Source organism: Pteropus vampyrus, unplaced genomic scaffold, assembly GCF_000151845.1.
Source record: "Pteropus vampyrus isolate Shadow unplaced genomic scaffold, Pvam_2.0 Scaffold285, whole genome shotgun sequence".
In the NCBI taxonomy this organism is placed as follows: Eukaryota; Metazoa; Chordata; class Mammalia; order Chiroptera; family Pteropodidae; genus Pteropus; species Pteropus vampyrus.
Genome location: NW_011889066.1, coordinates 784,578 through 803,741, shown reverse-complemented (window position 1 = coordinate 803,741; position 19,164 = coordinate 784,578). Strand labels below are relative to the sequence as shown.

General features: G+C 47.8%; 1 protein-coding gene across 1 annotated transcript; it reads left to right on the top strand.

The window, feature by feature from the left end:
- The first annotated feature begins 3,182 nt into the window (after positions 1-3,182).
- Positions 3,183-18,939, top strand: MCM2 (minichromosome maintenance complex component 2). Its single transcript, XM_011376055.2, has 16 exons — positions 3,183-3,295; positions 4,183-4,409; positions 7,691-7,866; positions 7,978-8,238; positions 8,979-9,198; positions 9,473-9,680; positions 11,368-11,502; positions 11,813-12,004; positions 12,670-12,763; positions 13,908-14,158; positions 14,274-14,400; positions 14,998-15,110; positions 16,045-16,290; positions 17,076-17,258; positions 17,478-17,633; positions 18,101-18,939. Exons 1-16 carry the CDS (start codon positions 3,290-3,292, stop codon positions 18,209-18,211), a joined length of 2,706 nt encoding a protein of 901 aa, XP_011374357.1. The 5' UTR covers positions 3,183-3,289; the 3' UTR covers positions 18,212-18,939.
- Positions 18,940-19,164: the final 225 nt, after the last annotated feature.

Genomic DNA, 19,164 nt, shown 5'->3' with positions numbered 1-19,164 from the left:
AGCCCAGTTCAACAGTTCAGTTTCAAATGGATGGGGTATATTAGCTCACCTTCATGGAGGACTCCTGGCTCCATTTTAGGTTGCTTTCTACAATACCAACTCCATTTTGCTGTTTTTCTTTCATATGGGGAAACCACAGTGTAGACCCCTAAGGTTCTAGAGCAAGGCCAAGACATCTACAGCAGAAAACTATATACAAATTCAAAATACAACTCTACCAGGCTATACTGGACCCTGGTAGAGATGACTAGGGGACTCAAGTGACTGTGAGGGAAGAGCTGCTCCTGATAAACTGAGTTCTATCATCGGGCCCACGAAGTCATAAGCTCAGGTGGGCTCAGCAGCCATCCAGTTAAGACTGTTAAGTGATCCATTGTAGATCTACATCATTTATCACTGTTGCACCAGTGCCTCTCCCTTGTTCACACCTACAGCTGACTGGGGAGTCTCTCATGACCAGCTGACAAATAAGGGAAAAGGCTAAGCTTTATCAGAAATGAGCTGCATCATTTATCAGATACAATGCCTTGGGGGCGGGGAGAGGGAGGGAAGGGAGAGCCATTCTGAGACCTTGAGGATGAAAGCCACAGGCTGAAGCTAGTGAAACCAGAAGTTGAGAAGGAGACTTGTCCTTGATCATGTTAGTGTTAGATGCCCACTGATGTGAGAAAAATAAAACCCCAAGGTGATGTGCATCCAGAGTGAGTCCAACATGGCTATTGGCTGGAGTCCTTGGTTCCTCACTCTGTAGGCTGGCCACAGGGCTGCCTGTGTGTCCTCAGGACATGGCAGCCAGCTTCTCTTAGAGTGAGTTATCTGATGAAGAAGGAGAGAGGAAAGCAAAGCAACAGAGCTTTTTATAATTTAGTCTCTGAAGGACATCTAATCATTTGTCACATGCTGCTGGTCATGCAGACCAACTCTGGTATAATGTGGCAGATCACATAAAGGTGCGAATACCAGAAGTAGGGATCATTGCAGGCCATAATAGAGGCTGCCCCCACCCTTTTCCACCTTGCCATTTCTTCTCCCTCCTCCTATTAGCATTTAAACATGCCCAAGTGTCTCTCATCTCAAAAAAAAGCCCCACATCCCACTCCAGTTTTGTACTGCCCATGTCCCACAGCCCAACTTCTCCAAATAATTGTCCAAATTCACCCTTCTTACCTCCCGGCACCCCACTCCTCAACACACTTCAATGTGGTGTCTGACACTGATTATGGCATGAACTGGCTCTTACCAGGGCCACTCATTGGCTCCTGGTCCTTGCCAAACTTGACCTCTTGGCAGCTTGTCACCTGCTGTTCCCATCTACCACCTTGTCTCCCCTGGCTGGCAGCCTCCAAGTAGCCTCCAGTGATCTCCTCTCCTTGACAGTGGGCTGAACCTAGTGACTTACTTCTAACAAACAGGATATGGCAAAAGTGATGGAATATCACTTCCAGGACATGGCCTCTGTTGTGTATGGGCTCTCTCACCCTCTTGTTCACTTGCTCTGAACAAAGCCAGCTGCCAATTTGTGAGATGCCCTATAGAGAGGCTCACATGGCAAACTGAGGAGGCCCCCACCCAAGAGCCAGTATAAAACCCAAGTTCTCATCCTATATTCTAGGAGGAACTTAATCTTGCCACATGAGGGAGCTTGAAAGCAGGGCCTGCCTGAGCTGAGCCTTCAGATTAGACCAGGGCTCTGGCCAGCACCACCAGTGCAGACTGTGAGAGCCCTTGAGGCAGAGGATCCAGCTAAGCTGAGCCCACATCCAGACCCACAGCTACTGAGATAATACATGGTAATTGTTTTTACCTGCTAGATTTCCAGATAATTTGTTACGCTGAAATAGATAATATAATCCCACCCATCATCTCTTCTCTGGCTTCTCCTTTAGTGGCTCCCAATATCACAACTCCTGTCCAGCATCCTTGGTGCCTCTTAACTGTAAAAGTTTCCCGGGTCCCAGGCCTGGGCCTTCTCTCCTCACTGCACTATCTGGTTATACAACCACTGCTAAGGCCATCTACGGCTATAACCCAAACTCCCTCTTGAGCCCCAGACCATAATATCAAATGGCCTCTGGATATCTCTACTCGAGGCCCATGTCCAACACAGCCAGAAACAAATTCGTCTTTTCCCCAAAACTTGTCTTCCTCCTGCATTCTGCATCTCAGAAGTGATGCCATCATCCACCTCGTCTCCTAAGCAGAATCCTGGTATTATCCTGGATGCCTCCCTTTTGTTATCCATCTCCTAAATTTCTCCTGGATATTTTAAGCCCTCATCATCCCTCCTGCCCTATGTCCTGGGTCCCACTCAGAGATGCTTATTCACTGCACAAAAATATCAAGAGGATTGTGATCCAGCCCTCCCCACCCCCCGGCTCACCAAGGGACCTGCCTTAGCTGGAGCCACATGTAACTGGAGGAAAAACCGCAACAACACCTTCAACCTGGTTCAATCCACCTCCGAGGGACAGCCTAAGGGATTCTCCTAAAACTCACATTGGTTATCCTCTCACTTGCTCAAAATCCTTCTGTGGCTCTCCATCGCCCTCAGAATAAAGCTCCAACTCCCTAGAAAGACTTGGAGAACTTTTGTGACCTAGGCTCTGCAACCTCAAGTCTTGTCCCTTCCTGGGCATCGCAAGCTGTGTAACCGGAACTGTGGCACTGCTTGCAGATCATCACTGTGCCATGCTCACTACATCTTTATAAACGTCGTTCTTCCCATCTAGAACATCCCTGCATTTTGCTCCCCTTGGTGAGGCTAACTCCTACTATAACATCAGAAGCGGCTTCCTACAATCCTGGAGTGTTTCTGTGCTTGGAGTAATCAGCCTGAGAGCTTTTGGAGAAGCCGAAACTGACTATCCACTCAGAAAGTAAGAAGATCTCAGAAAACAAGGCTCTGAACCTCAGTTGCCTCATCTATAAAGCGGCCAATCCGTGACCAAGGTCAGGCAGTCAGCAGGTGGAGCTGGTCTTAAGTACCCGCACCAGCAGCTTCAGCTCCCAAACCTCTGGTAACGACAGCGCTGCGTACGCGGCCGCGTACGCCTTCGCGGCCAGGGGCAAGGGCCTCCAACCTCCTGAGCAGGGCGATTCCGGGCGTTGTGGGCGGGGTCTTCAGCCATCCTGGACGCGTCCGCCCCCCGCGCGCCAGAGTGACGCAAGTAGGTGCTGACGTCATGACGCCATGTTCCGTCAGACGCTTCCCCGGCTCGGGCAGGTCACGTGAGCCACTTTTCGCGCGAAAACTGGTTGTGGGAGTAGTCGAGTGGAGCGCGGCGCTGAAATGGCGGTGAGTGTTCGCGTGCTGGGCGCGCTGTTGGTCCCCGCGGCCCGCACATCTTCACGGCCTGGGGCGTGGACGGTGCGGGGCGCGTGCCCCAGAAGCAAGGGCAGCGCGGGGTAGGGGGTTGCTACGCGCCTCTCGTCCTCTCTCTTGTCTGCTCTCCTGCGCCTGCCCGAGATCGTTCTTCCAGTTGGAGTTGGGCCCCTGGGCTTTGGCTGGGAACTGATTTCTCTCGGGGTCTGCAAAGCCCGAGGGCCCCACACCAATCAAGTCCTGATAATGCCGCCTCCCACACCCCAGCCTGAAGTTAGACTCCCGAAGCGAACCCAGCCCGCCTGGCCACCGTCATTTATTCACTCTTCACAAGCTTGTCGGACGCCCTCTCTGTGCTTGGCGCTGGGTGTACACAAGACAGGGTCCTGCATCTTTGTGCAGTCCTTATTGTAATTTTTTTTTTCTTTAGTCTTTTTGTCTCGTTTACTGTCTGACCCCTCCACCAGCCTGTAAGCATCAGATCATTTATGTTTTGGTTGCCCTTGTATAGAGGTGTCTGGCACAGTATGGGTGCTCACATGGGTGGGAATGCATGCTACCGAGAGGAATAGACTATAAACAGATACATAAACAAATGAGATATCCTAGTTATTTGTCATGGAGAAAACAGGGTATTGTGAATGACCAGATATTCGAGGAAGTGATATTTGAGCTGGTTCATGTGTGTTGAGAAACCCCTGGCTCAGCTCAGAGAGCATTCCATGTAGGGGGAACAGCAAGTGCAAAGTCTTGAGGCTGCAAGGGGATTGGTGTGGTGGAGGGCAGAGAGGGTAACTGGTAGGGAAGACCACCTTATAGGAAACTAAGTCAGCCCTCACTTTCTTGATCTTCCCTTGCAGGAATCATCTGAGTCTTTCACCATGGCCTCCAGCCCAGCCCGGCGTCGGCGAAGCAATGATCCTCTCACCTCCAGCCCTGGACGAAGCTCTCGGCGCACAGATGCCCTGACCTCTAGCCCTGGCCGTGACCTTCCTCCCTTTGAGGATGAATCTGAGGGGCTGCTAGGCACAGAGGGGCCCCTGGAGGAAGAGGATGGAGAGGAACTTATCGGAGATGGCATGGAGAGGTACTTTCATTCAGGGCCCTGAACTCGGCAGATGGTTTTGCAAAGAGCCCATTGTGTGTCAGCAACCTTGCTTTGGGTTCTGGGAAGCAGGCAAATCAGAGCATCGTGACTTTGAGAGAATCTTGGTTCAGGTATGCGGGGAGATAAACAGGTTCATGGGGCCACAGTGGAGGTCCATGTAACTTGCTATATCTAAGACTATACCCTAAGGCCTGGATAAGCCCCAACTCCATAAGATGTGCACCCTAGGGGATGCAAGGGGTCTCTAACCTGGTGGGTCACATCAGGGCTGCCAACCAAGGGGGGACGGGAAGCAGGCAGCCAAGTTTTTCTGCATCTTCAAAAAAACAATGGACATGGCTGATTAACCGCGATTTAGATTCAATTCAGCAAATAGTTATTGTGCCTAATCTGTACCAGGCCTTCTATTAGATATTTTCACACTTATTAGTAAACTTATAAACATGTATTAAAAGTTATTGAGGCTTAACGCTAAGACAGTAGAGTAAGCTCTGCAAGGAAGCAAAGTTAGATTTCTACTGCAGCCTTACCCCATATTTACAACCAGGATTTGGTAGATGCATCAGTAGAATTGTGTGAATGCCTAGGAGCCTCATGAAGAGTCTCCTTTGGGCCTTTCTTTTCTGGGACTTGGGGTTCCAAACTTGGTGTGTGTAAACAGGACTGTACAGGCCATCTCACACTCCACAGGGAGTGCCCTTTGTGAGTCATCTCATGAACTGTCAAGGGCACTCTGGACCATTTGGATCTTTGCTTTAAGCACTGTCACCCTGGACGATCATACTGGGTGTGCAGCACATGCCAGACTGTAGAGGGAATAAGGAGTCTTGGGACAAATCAGCCCTAGGGTCCTTGTGCAGTGTGGAATTATTCTTATCCTCTACTCCCTGTTTCCATCTCCTTCTTCCTTTCAGAGAATGAGAGGAGAGGCCCTTTGCAGGGACCTCTGGATAGTTATCTGAGGCTACCTCTGGTAGCTGGGCCCAGTTAGACTTTGTTTTTGTGGATTTGTAAGAAACATGTTTGCTGATCTATAATTTATATATTATAAAATTCACTCTTCGTAAGAATACAATTCATTGCTTTTTAGTTAATCTTCTGAGTTTGGCAACCATCACTACACTTTAGTTTTAGAACATTTCCTTGTTGGGAACGTTCATCCCAGTAAAACCCCTTGTGCCTGTTTACAGTTAGTCCTGGTTCCTATCCTACTCCTAAGCAGCCATTAATCTAACTTTCTGTCTCTTCAGATTTGCCAGTTCTGACCATTTCACACAAATGGAATCATAATACATGACCTTTTATGACAGGCTTTTTTGCATTAGTGTGGTTTTCAAGGCCCATCTGTGTTTTAGCATGTGTCAGTACTTCATTCCTTTTTGTTGCTGAATAATGTTCCATTGTATGGCTAGACTACATTTTATTCATAATCAGTTGATATACATTGGGTCCTTTGCACTTTTGTGCACTTATGAATAATATTGCTATGAAGTTTTGATGTGAACATGTGTTTTTAATTCTCTTCAGCAACTATCAAGGGATGAAATTGCTGGGTTATAGCTATGATTACTCTTTTGAAGAACTGCTAGACTGTTTTCCAAAGCCGCTGTACTATTTTACATTCCCACAAGTGGTATATGAAGGTTCCCATTTCTCCACATTCTTGCCAACACCTGTTATTTTCTGTTTTTTGATAATAGCCATCCTAATGGATGTGAGGTGGTATCTCATTAGGGTTTTAATTTACCTTTTTCTGATGATTAATGATGTGGAGCACCTTTTAACATGCTTGTTGGACATTTACATATCTTTGGGAAAATGTCTGTTTGGGTCATTTACTTGTTTATTATTGAGTTGTAAGAGTCTTTTAAAATTTATTCTGGATACAAGTTCTTCATCTGATACGTGATTTGCAAATGTTTTCTCAATCTACAGCTCATCTTTTTCATTTTATAAATAGTATGTTTTGAGGCAGAAAAGTTTTTAATTTCGATGAAGTCCAATTTACCAATTTTTTAATGGACCAATTAGAATTTCACTGAGGACATTTCATGTGTCTTAAAATTTTTTTGAGGAGTCAGATACCTTTTCCCTGAGAATTTAAGAATTCAGAAATGGATTAGTCCAGGAATTTACCTGGCCTTGGGTACTGTTTCTGGCATCAGCACAATGGGATTACTTGTTCTGAGAATGTAGTTTGACAGTTTACTGCAAAAAACAAACAAACAAAAAAACCCAAATGGTAGTAGTTCCCTGATCACCACTTACCTGAAAAAAAGAAAATTCTAAGAGGATTATCTTGGGGAGGTAGTGTGGTATCAGGGAACAAGCTTGAGATTTGTGGTTAGGCTGCATTTTGACACCTAGCTCTACTGAGTGACCATTGGCAAAAGACATATCATCCCCTAATGCTAATTTTCCTCATCTTTTAGATGGAGCAATGGTGTCCACCTCCAGGAATTGCAGAGAAGAGAGAGCAGGGCTTTGCTCTCAGGAGTTCCTTATTAAGGCACTTCCCCTTTAAATCACTGATAGATGACACTGTGGAAAATGAGTCCCTGGGGCGGGGGAGTCTTAGAGGAGCTGAGAGGCTTGAGCTAGTGGGTGGGCATTTCAGAGAGGCTGATTTGGCTGATGTGAATGAAAGACCTCAGGACTTGAAAGGGTTTGGCATTGTCAGAGAGAGAGAGAATTTCTACCCCATGGGGGACCTGGGGTTTGCTCTCTGAAAGGCCTTTCTGTGTGAAGGTTTTGTGGTTCCTCCAATCCTTATTGGGTGCTTAAAGCTGAATGGTGAGCCCTTCCCCCCTTCTTTTTATTGGAGAAAAATACATATACATAAAATTTCCCATCTTAACTATCTTTAAGTGTCCAGTTCAGTGATATTAAGTACACTCAGATTGTGCGACCATCACCACCATCTCCAGAATTTTTTTTATCTTGCCTAACTGAATTATACATTATATATCTTTGTATGACTTGCCTACTTCACTGAGCACAGTGTCCTCAAAGTTCATCCATGTTGTAGCATGCATCAGACTTTGCTTCTTTTTCGAGACAATACTAGTCCATTGTATGGGTAGACCACACCTGGTTTATCCATTGGAGATCCTTTTGAGCCTTCTCTCTTTTTGGCCTGGTGACTCTTCAGGCTTGCCCAGGCCAGGGCTCCTAAGCCTTCTGAACCAGGCCAAGTTCCTGGGTTGTGTTTGGGTCATTTTGTTTTTGTTTTTTAATGCTAACATTTGGGGGTCTCTCAGGGACTACCGAGCCATCCCAGAGCTGGACACCTACGAGGCTGATGGACTGGCTCTGGATGATGAGGATGTAGAGGAGCTGACAGCCAGTCAGAGAGATGCAGCAGAGCGGGCCATGCGGCAGCGTGACCGTGAGGCTGGCCGGGGCCTGGGCCGCATGCGCCGTGGGCTTCTGTATGGTATGTTGAGATGTCTGCACCCCCGAGGGCTGGTCCTGCTTACAGTGCCTAGGGGAACTGGGAAGGAGTGCTCAGGAAGACTTAACTCGAAGACATTCCTTTCGCCCTCAGACAGCGATGAGGAGGATGAAGAGCGCCCTGCTCGGAAGCGCCGCCAGGTGGAGCGGGCCACAGAGGACGGTGAGGAGGATGAGGAGATGATCGAGAGTATTGAGAATCTGGAGGACCTGAAGGGCCACTCCGTGCGCGAGTGGGTGAGCATGGCAGGGCCCCGGCTGGAGATACACCACCGCTTTAAGAACTTCTTGCGCACCCATGTGGACGGCCATGGCCACAACGTCTTCAAGGAGCGCATCAGTGACATGTGTAAAGGTGAGGCTTCTGTACTCCCAGCCTCTGTTTACTATAGTTCACCTTACAAAACTCTTCCTGCAGAAAGTTATTGCTTTGGCCCTGTAAGGGCACATTTAATAGAGACATGAAGTACAAGGAGCATTAAATTACTTGCCTGTTGCTTGACAGGAGCTAGCACCTGGCACCCATGATGTCCATCTTTCAGAAAAATACAAAAAGTATTGTGAGTCTATACTAGGATGCTCCAGCCAACTGTCCATGGAGTGTTTTCTAACATGCTTAAAATTTGGCAGATTTTACCTAAAGATCTGATTACTATTTTGATCAGAAAGCAACGGCATATTTCTCGTGACAGGAATTAATTTTAAAAGGAGGCATGCAAATCTTGGTTTCCTGTTGTCCCCTCTACTCTATTTGTCTTAAATTTGACACAGTTTATTCATAGGTTTCTTTCCTGGCTCTTGCAGGCATTTCTAGTTGCAACCCTGCTATACTAGGTACTCTCCATGTATTATTTTACTTAATCTCCCTAGCGACTTCGTACTCTGTGTGACATTTCCATTTTATAGATTGGGAAGTTGAGGCTCAGGATATGTCTCTAAATCTAAGTCACATAGCTAAAGCAAGGTGGCCTTAGAAATGAGAGCTAAGCTTTCCTGCTTGAAGTCAAGGATCTGGGTGAGCAGGCTCCCTCCTCGCACAGTGAGATGGGAATTGCCTTCTCCGACTCAGCGCTCAGTCTCTGTTACCGCCTCTAGAGAACCGGGAGAGCCTGGTGGTGAACTATGAGGACCTGGCAGCCAGGGAGCATGTCCTGGCATACTTCCTGCCAGAGGCACCAGCAGAGCTGCTACAGATCTTTGACGAGGCTGCCCTGGAGGTCGTGCTGGCCATGTACCCCAAGTACGACCGCATTGCCAGCCGCATCCATGTGCGCATCTCCCACCTGCCTCTGGTAGAGGAGCTGCGCTCACTGAGGTGAGCTGAGGGCAGGGCGGGGGCCGAGGTCTGGTCCTCTGTACTGTAGTTCAGGCACCATTCAAGAGGGTGGTGTGGGTAGATGGCTGTAGCTAAGGAGAGCCCTCACTTGTGAGTTCTGGCTTGCACAGGGGTGGGGTGCAATGGATCTGGTGGCACTGGGCCCCGAATTTTTGGGATCTTATGTTGGAATGCCTTCACATGGAACTCCTCTCTGGAGGGTGTGGGTCAAGCATTGGGGCTCCAGACCTCTGATGTGCCCTCATTTCCACAGGCAGCTGCACCTGAACCAGCTGATTCGTACCAGTGGAGTGGTGACCAGCTGCACAGGCGTTCTGCCCCAGCTCAGCATGGTCAAGTACAATTGTAACAAGTGCAGCTTTGTACTAGGGCCCTTCTGTCAGTCCCAGAACCAAGAAGTGAAGCCCGGCTCCTGCCCTGAGTGCCAGTCAGCTGGCCCTTTTGAAGTCAACATGGAAGAGGTGAGCAAGCACACAGCACTGGCTGCTGGCTGTCATTCATATCTCAGGGGTCCCCAGTACTCAGGGCCTGCCTGATCTCTTAGGCAGTTTGGAAATCAGCATGGGCAGCCGAGGGAAGCAAGAAGGTATCGTATATTGGCCACACCCGAGGGCAAACCAGATCTGTCGGCCAACATGTTCAGTTTGGCCCAGTGGTATTTTTAAAAATTCGAGTCAGTATTTAAAAATAAGATGATTTGTTTAAAACATCCAAGTTTTTGGCTTCTCTTGAAAAATAAGATCTGGTTAAACTGCACCCTTAGTAGGGCAACTGCTTTCTGGTCTCTTATTCCATGGGGCACCTGCAGTCCCATCGAGACTTCCTCTTGACATATCTGGTACCTGCCTCTCTGGACCTTTGGTTGGGAGCCCCAGGATCGTAACCATGTAGACACTATTGTGCCCTATTCAAGAGACGCTGCCAAAAGCCTCTGGGCCTTAAGACCCCAGGCAGGTAACATATGCCTTTGTACTGGAACAACTTCATCTGTAAAGTTGAGGTCATCATGGTACTTGCAGTGCATGCCTAGACATCCTTTGTGCCTAGTGGCCCTGAGTATTAGCTGCTGACCTCTACTGCTCTATGCTTCTGAGGAGTGCCCTATCCAGAGCCACCTTGCCAGAAAAAGCCTGGGAGGTTGTGCTTATGATCCCACTGCTAAAAACCTGCTTAAAAGTTTAAGTGTGCCTTGCCTGGTGAGAGACACCTGCAAAACTGGACTTCAGCTGAGCCCATGCCTCTGCCCAGGTTTCCTTGCCCTGTCTACCTTCCCTCCTTTACAGATTCCACTTTCACAAATGTCTCTTGCACCAGAGCAGAGTTTGGGGCTCTGCTTCTAGGGAACTTGAGACAGTAATTAGTAGAGGATTAATAATTATAGCTGACATTTCTGGAGTACTTGCCAGGTGCCAGGTGAAACATTTAGTTTCATCATACTCTACATGGCAGGTACTGTTACCCTGTTTTACCAGTGAAGAAACTGGCTGGGTTTACCCAGCCAGGAAGTGACTCAGAATTAGAAGTCAGGCATTTTGACCCAGAGTATATGTTTTTAACTGCTATATTATGTGGTCTCTTTTCTAGATAAATAAGACATTAAATTGCATGGCACAGTGGTGGCATACGATACTTGACAGTCAGCTCAAACTAATATAATTTGCCATTTCTCAAGCATCGATTTAAGTGTTTTGTATGTATTACTTGATTTAAGCCTCACTGGAATGTTGCTGTTGGCAGTATTAGCATTCCAGAGAATTAGTATTGCAGAGAAGGCGCAGAGAGATTCGCTTGCCTAAGATCACACAGTGTAAGCCACAGAGCAGGATCTGAAACTAGGCAGCCTAGCCTCAGCACTTATACACATAAGGGCTCAGCTTTGCGGCATGTTAACAGATGCTTGACTGTCCAGCAGTAAGGAGGTATCCAGAAGGGTGGTGGCAGGAGTGGGGACTGTCCACTGATATGCTGGTCACAGTGGGCTCAGTCCCTGTCATCTTCGGCTCTCTGTTTCCTAGTCATTAGATGGGAATAACAACACTACTTGCTCTCTCTGTCACGGGGCCGCAGTCAAGGTCAGGCAACATAATTCAGTGCTTGAAGTCTGCCACACAAGGACAGGCCCTGTGACTGTTTGTTTGTCTCTTGCAGACCATCTATCAAAACTACCAGCGCATCCGCATTCAGGAGAGTCCTGGCAAAGTGGCGGCCGGCCGGTTGCCCCGTTCCAAGGATGCTATTCTCCTCGCTGATCTGGTGGACAGCTGCAAACCAGGAGATGAGATAGTATGTGACCAGGAGTAGGCTGGGAGGGAACTGAGTTGCTTAAGGAAGTTCAAGCATTTGTGGCGGGGCAGGGAGGGATTGATGACAGCCGAGAAGTCGGCTGAGATGAGTCGCTCCTTGTACTGGACTGGCCAGCTGGAACTCTGGATTGAGGACTAATTGTGCTTTGGTTTTGCTGAGTTTCTCTTGTCTGTAGCATGGAGGACTTGGAAGAGAAATAATTGGATGAAAGCAGGTGTGGAGGTGAGCCCAGCTCCCACTTTGACCCTGGGGCTGGTCCCTCTGACCACATGGTCTCCCCATTCCCCAGGAACTGACCGGCATCTACCACAACAACTACGATGGCTCCCTCAACACTGCCAATGGCTTCCCCGTCTTTGCCACGGTCATCTTAGCCAACCATGTGTCCAAGAAGGACAACAAGGTTGCCATGGGAGAACTGACTGATGAAGATGTAAAGATGATTGCTAGCCTCTCAAAGGACCAGCAGATCGGGGAGAAGGCAGGTGGAGGTCCTGTGGGGCTGCTGCACTCTGCGATATGATACTCTCAAGATCCATTTATGTCACAAATGGCAATATTTCATCTTCTCATGGCTGAGTAGTATTCCATTGTATATATGTACCACATCTTTATTCACTCATCCATTGAAAGAACTTGGTTTGTTTCTATGCCTCACTCTCTGTATTTATCATATTTCTCCATCACAACCCAGTCAGGAGCCAGCACTTATATAAATGTCTCATTTAGAGCTCACAGACTCCTATGAATTGGGTAGTATTATCTTTTCCATTTGAGGAAACTGAGACTCAGGCCACAGAGCTCTTGTGAAGGGTCTTCCTGCTGTCCAAGCCTGTGTCTTGTCTCCTTTCTGTTCTTGGTCTGCAACCTTGGGGTAGTCCTTTCTGAACTGGGAGAACATAAAGGAGTCAGACCGAAGTTCTTTTAAGCTCTAAAGTTCTGTGATTCTCATAGCCAACTAATGACAAGCCCCAAGGTAGAGGGTAGGGCTTAATGCCAGGGCCTGGTGGAGTGGGTACTTTAGGGCTGGAGACATCCTAATCCCCTGAGACCGGATGGAGCACGTGGGTGATCTGTGCATGTCAAGTTGGCAAGGACTTGAGAGCAGAGATCTTGTTCTCATGGTTCTCTCCCTCCTTCCCTCAGATTTTTGCCAGTATTGCTCCTTCCATCTACGGGCATGAAGACATCAAGAGAGGCCTGGCACTGGCTCTTTTTGGAGGAGAGCCCAAAAACCCAGGTGAGCAGCCTCTTATAGCAGGGGTCCCCAACCCTTGGGCCATGGACCTGTACTGGTCTATGGCCTATTAGGAGCTTGGCCACACAGCAGGAGGTGAGTGGCAGGCAAGCAAAGCTTCATCTGGATTTGCAGCCGCTCCCCAGTGCTAGCATCACCACTTCAGCTCCACCTCAGATCATCAGGCATTAGATTCTCATAGGAGCACCAGTCCCTGGTGCCAAAAAGGTTGAGGACCATTGTGGAGTTCGTAGGAGCCAGGTTCTAGGTGTCAGACAAGGTGGGACTCTGTATTTAAAGCCCTGGTGCTAGAGGAGCAAGCATGTGTTAAGAGGAGGCCAGACTGTGCGGCTTAGTCATCATAGGGGGAACATAGCCTGTGCGCCTGGCAATTTGAGCATCAGGGTGTCCCTAGCTCCATTACTGTCTTCCTTTGTGATTTTAGCAAATTCACCTTTGCTTCTCTTTTATTTAAAAAACTTTTATCTTTTAAGTTAAGTTTTAACTATAAAAGTAATACTTGAACATGTATTTACATTATATTCTTTTAAATTGTTAGATGTCACAGAAAGGCCAAAGTCACTGTTGACCATTCTATCTAATCCTAGTCCCCTTCCCGTAGGTTACTCCTCTCATCAATGTGCTGTATGTACTCCCAGACTGTTGGCCATTCATAGATTTATATGCATACTTAGAAAACACAGGGTTTCATAAGACACGTATGTTTCTATTTACAGTTTCCTATATGTGTGCCTAAGTGACTATGCATAAAATACTTAGCTTACTTTTTCTCAGTAACACATCTTGTCATCTTTTGATATTAGTGCATACATAGCAAGTTCATTTTTTTAAGTTACTGTATCATGGTCCATAGAGCATAGTATGTTTTGTTACCCTTCTAGTTGGAGAACATTTAAATTGCTTCCAGTTTTTTCCATTTACAAAGAACATCTTTACACATACTTATACACTCATTTTTCTGACTTTAGTGCTCAGAAGTGGGATTTCTGGTCCTAGGGTATTGCATCCTTGTCTGGAGAGAATATTCCTTCGCCATTCATAATAGTCTGAGAAATTGGAGATAAGCCCTATACCCCTGACCTCCCTTTCGTCCCCACTCCTCTGTTCCCATCCTTGCCTCCTCCAGGGGGCAAGCACAAGGTGCGAGGTGACATCAACGTGCTCTTGTGTGGAGATCCTGGCACAGCCAAGTCTCAGTTCCTCAAATACATTGAGAAAGTGTCTAGCCGTGCCATCTTCACCACTGGCCAGGGAGCTTCAGCTGTGGGCCTCACGGCATATGTCCAACGGCACCCTGTCAGCCGGGAGTGGACCTTAGAAGCTGGGGCCCTGGTTCTGGCTGATCGAGGAGTATGTCTTATCGATGAATTTGACAAGGTGGGTCCACTCATGCAAGTGGTGTGATTCAGGGTTTGTTGGCTTAGCCCTCAGTTGGTGGGGAACAAGGGTTACTGGGATGTATTGGGGAGAATCAAGCATTTGACTCTTACAGATGAATGACCAGGACAGAACTAGCATCCACGAGGCCATGGAGCAGCAGAGTATCTCCATCTCAAAGGCTGGCATTGTCACCTCCTTGCAGGCTCGCTGTACTGTCATTGCTGCTGCCAACCCCATAGGTACACTGGGCACGATAGCCAGTGGGGCTCGGGGCTTGCTAAAGTGGACAAGACTCAGACCCTGTCTTCAGGAATCAGGAGCCCACAGCACCTCTCATCCACTCACAACTCTGAGTTAGGAATTAAGCAACAAAAAGCACTTTTCCTGTGTGTTCTGCCAGAGCGGGAAGTAGAACCCCTGGGTTTTTGTTGAGCCATATTCTCAGAACCACCTGTGACCATTCTTTTCAAAAGACCGGGAAGAGGAATCTAGTGTGTTGACTGAGTGGGGTTGGAGTTGGTTGTCGGTCCTCGCTAGCAAGTGCTTAGAGAGCCCAGGTACCCTCACCTATCTAGTTGGCTGTTTCTGTTGGGAGACCGGTATCTTCTGTCTCAGGGCTGTTTCGGGCTGTTGCTTGGGGAAAAGTCCCTTTTCTGTGTCTTATCTGGAATACCTGACAGACAGCAGGCACTGAAAGTCCATCTTCTTCTAGTTCCTTTGCCAGAGTCCTTCCCCTTCTGTCACTGAAACAACTGGGATTAGAAAACTTTTTGTAGTTAGAAGGAAGAGGATCTGGGGGAGGATGAGCCCTGATGGAGAGTGCTTTTGTGTTACAGGGGGCCGCTATGACCCATCACTGACCTTCTCAGAAAACGTGGACCTCACAGAGCCCATCATTTCCCGCTTTGACATTTTATGTGTGGTGAGGGACACAGTGGACCCAGTACAGGTACACAACCCTGTGTCTTAGGTTCCATGCAGTAAGTTCTGGGGACCTCGAGTGAGACTTAGAGCCTCTCTTGTGCCAGGCATGGAGAAATGGGCATCACATGCACCATGGTGTTTTTCATTCTTTCTCGTGTTCAGAAATCATCCTTGATATCTCTCTCCTTCACTGCCCCCTCTTCCCAGCCACCACCCACACAGTCAACATCATCCATACTCTGCCACCAAGTCCTGTTGGTCCGAACTCCTGAGTCCACCTGCTTCTTATTGCTTCTCTGCTACAACTAGAGACCCAGCTTTTCTTGCTCTGACTGAAGTACTGCGGTGTCTCGTGGTTTGTCTCCTGGCTTCCACTCTCACTCCCATTAGACTGCCAGTTAGAAGCCATCCCGAGCCCATCTTTTGAAAGCATGTTGGGTCATGCCTTTCGTAGCAACTTTCCCTGTAATTCTGAAAGTCAACCATCTTTGCTGTGGCTACTGGCCCTGTGAGATCATCTCTGCGCTTGTGCCTTCTCCTTGCTCCCCTCACTTCACACCTTAAAGATGCCGGGGCTTTGAACTTGTTCTTTTCCATTCCTGGAATACTGTTTTCCTGGATTGTCAGATGACAAGAGGCACTCCGGCAGCCTTAGCTAGAGGAGTCTCCTCAGGTCCTCACCCGTTGCCCTATTTCTCTTCTTAGCATGTGTTACTTTCAATAGTTAATTTTAAAAACTGTGCACCTCCCCTCACTAGAAGGTAAGCTCTGAGAGGGCTCAGTCACGCTTACCGGTCGACCCTAGCACCTGGAGCTGCTGGGCACATAATAGGCTTAGGATATAAGTGTTGAGAACATCCTTCTCGAGCACATCAGCTTGCACTTCTTCTAGCTAGCTGACTTCTCAAGCCAAGCCACAAGACTTCCTCTCCTACTTGCCCTCTTCCATCTTGTCTTAGGATGAGATGCTGGCCCGTTTTGTGGTTGGCAGCCACATCAGACACCACCCCAGCAACAAGGAAGAGGAGGGGCTGGGCGGCGCCCCAGAGCCTACCATGCCCAACACATATGGCGTGGAGCCTCTGCCGCAGGAGGTCCTGAAGAAGTATATCATCTATGCCAAGGAGAAGGTCCACCCAAAGCTCAACCAGATGGACCAGGACAAGGTGGCCAAGATGTACAGTGATCTGAGGAAAGAATCCATGGTATGGGCCCAGGGACCTGGAGGGCTGGGCAGGGTGAGAGGCAGGCGGCAGCTTTCTCATCCACGAAGTCAGTTAATACAAAAAGTGATAAAGCAGAAAGGCCTTAAAAAAGAAACAACATACCTATCGTAAGTCTTTTGTTTTAGACAGCACTTAAATGTGCCTGCGTTTGTTTCTGTGGGTATAGAGCCAAGGTCTTTTGATGGCCACTGATTAAGTTCCATATTGACTTCGCGTAAATTTCATCCACATGAACACAGTGCTCTGAACTAGTTTCGGTTTTGCAGTGAAGTGAGGATTTAAAGGCAGCTTGCAAGCAATTGGAATGCAGAATCCTTGTAGACTGGCCTCTCACCCACCTAAGCAAGACAGCAACTTTCCCCATTTTTTTTAACCTTTTAACTTCAAGTCTTAGAGCATTCAACTTAGTTTTCATAGAAACAACAGCTTTATTTTCTATGTTTCTCACTTACTGGATTATATAGTACTTAGTACATGACAGGAACAAGGATAGCTGGCCACCAGTATAACAGACTCTGGGATGCATATAAGTCAACTGGTGGGAGCAGAATGTGTAGGTATAATAGTGTCAGGCCATAGCATAGGCATCCACTGGGCACTACCATACTTTAAGAAGGAATGGAAAATGTGAACTCACCTGGTGGCTCTGTTGAGCACTTCTGCCATAGGATGGTTAGATGAGTTGGGGCTGCTAGCAGTGCCATTGTCCATTTTCCTTGCCTTTCTTTCTTGCCTGAGAAAACTGATGCTGTCCTCCTATCCAGGCAACAGGCAGCATCCCTATCACAGTGCGGCACATCGAGTCCATGATCCGCATGGCAGAGGCCCACGCGCGCATCCACTTACGGGACTACGTGATAGAGGATGATGTCAACATGGCCATCCGTGTGATGCTGGAGAGCTTCATCGACACACAGAAATTCAGCGTCATGCGCAGCATGCGGAAGGTGGGTGTGAGCTAAGGCGGGGCCACAGGAGCCACACCTGGGCATCTGAAGCACTGGCCAAGATGCTAGGCTTTGCCGTGCTGCCTGGCTGCAGAAGCTTCCTCATCTGCCTTCCTCACCTGTGTTGAAGAGTGTGGCAGGAGTGGATCTGATCATCCTGTAGTGACTCTGAGAGTCCCAGTAGGGAGAAATGGTTACTTTTGCTCTTTTCTCATGCAGACCTTTGCCCGCTACCTTTCATTCCGTCGTGATAACAATGAGCTATTACTCTTCATACTGAAGCAGTTAGTGGCAGAGCAGGTGATGTATCAACGTAATCGCTTTGGAGCCCAGCAGGACATTATTGAAGTGCCTGAGAAGGACTTGGTGGACAAGGTATGGGCACAGATGGGAGGTGGGGGGGAGGGCAGTGTTGGCTCCCTGGAGAGCTGTTAGTCATCTTTGGTCCTTGCTGTGTCAGTGCGTGTGTGGGCCTTGGATGAAGAGCTATTTATTGTTTATAACGTGCTGAGTACTATTCCATGCACTTAAAATCTTGATAGCAGCCAAAAAAACATAAGTCCTTTTACTATCATCCCATCCTACAGAGGAGACAGCACAGGGCAAATGAATAACTCAGCTGAGCTCAAAGGGAGTTGACAGCTGAGATAGCAGGCCTATGTCTAGTTTCAGACCCTGACACAGCCAGCCTCTGCCCTGGTTGACTTTCCCTATAATGGCACTGAGAGCCCTGCCTGGCCTGCAGTGAATGGGCCTTAGATAGTGCACTGAATCTAAGACTGTGTGGACTTGGGCTTTCTGGAGCCCATTCCCACAACTCACTTGATCTTTCCTCCTTTTAGGCTCGTCAGATCAACATCCACAACCTCTCTGCCTTTTATGACAGTGAGCTCTTTCAGATGAACAAGTTCAGCCATGACCTGAAGCGGAAGATGATCCTCCAGCAGTTCTGAGCCTCCATAGCAGCTCTCTTGATTCTGGCTGGGAAATCAGTTCTGGTGCTCACTTCGCTTTGCTTCAGGGACACAAAATCAAACTGCTGGGGGATACAGTGTGATGGGGGTCAGTGCTGGCAGCTGAACTCTCTGGCTTCCCCCAGTTTCCTGGGCTCAGGCTGTGGCTGGGAATGGTGGAATTTATTTCTTAGGCTCCATTTCTGCTTCTCTCACCATCTTGAGTGGGCATATTTTGCCAGTGTTTCTTTTTCAACTGCTTGGTAATCCACCATTTCAAGGAAGTTTGGCTCCACTTTGTCCTAGATCGAGTCCTAGGTATTCAGAATACCCACAGTGTTCTAGGTGACTGAGCATATAAGGGTGTTAGGCGAACTATTACCTTCTTGGAGTGAGTTCTGTGTCCTGCCTGCTTCAGCTACTTTGGCTGAAGAACACGTTTAAGGTATTGGTAGTGTTTTTCTAAACTCTGTATGCAGATTTTTCTAGCTTTCTATAAATAGAGAAATGATGTGGGCAGAAGAGAGCACAACCCTCCTATGCTCTGTAATGACACAGTTTGGTTTCCTGCAGGAGGAAGGGTTGGAGGGGTTGATCTAGTAATTAGGACTACCCCTCACCATTTCTGTGTTCATCTGTTTTCTCCTACCTAACCATTTCTCCATTCTCTCGTTTTTACATTGTTTCTGTGGTTTAAGTTTTTAATAAAATTAAATAAAATCTAAATACTGGTATTGTTGGTCTCAATTCTGTCTTAATATAACCCAGGCTTTCCTAGATGTCTTCATGAGGAAGACTAGGAAAGAGTAGGTGTGGCTGAAGCATGGCAGCAACAAGAAGTGATGGCAGAGTTGGGTGGAACATACCATGCCGGGCTTGCAGGCTGAAAGGAAAGCTTTTTCTTCTACTTAGAGAACACTTGTGACGTATGGGTATTCCACACCAGACAATTT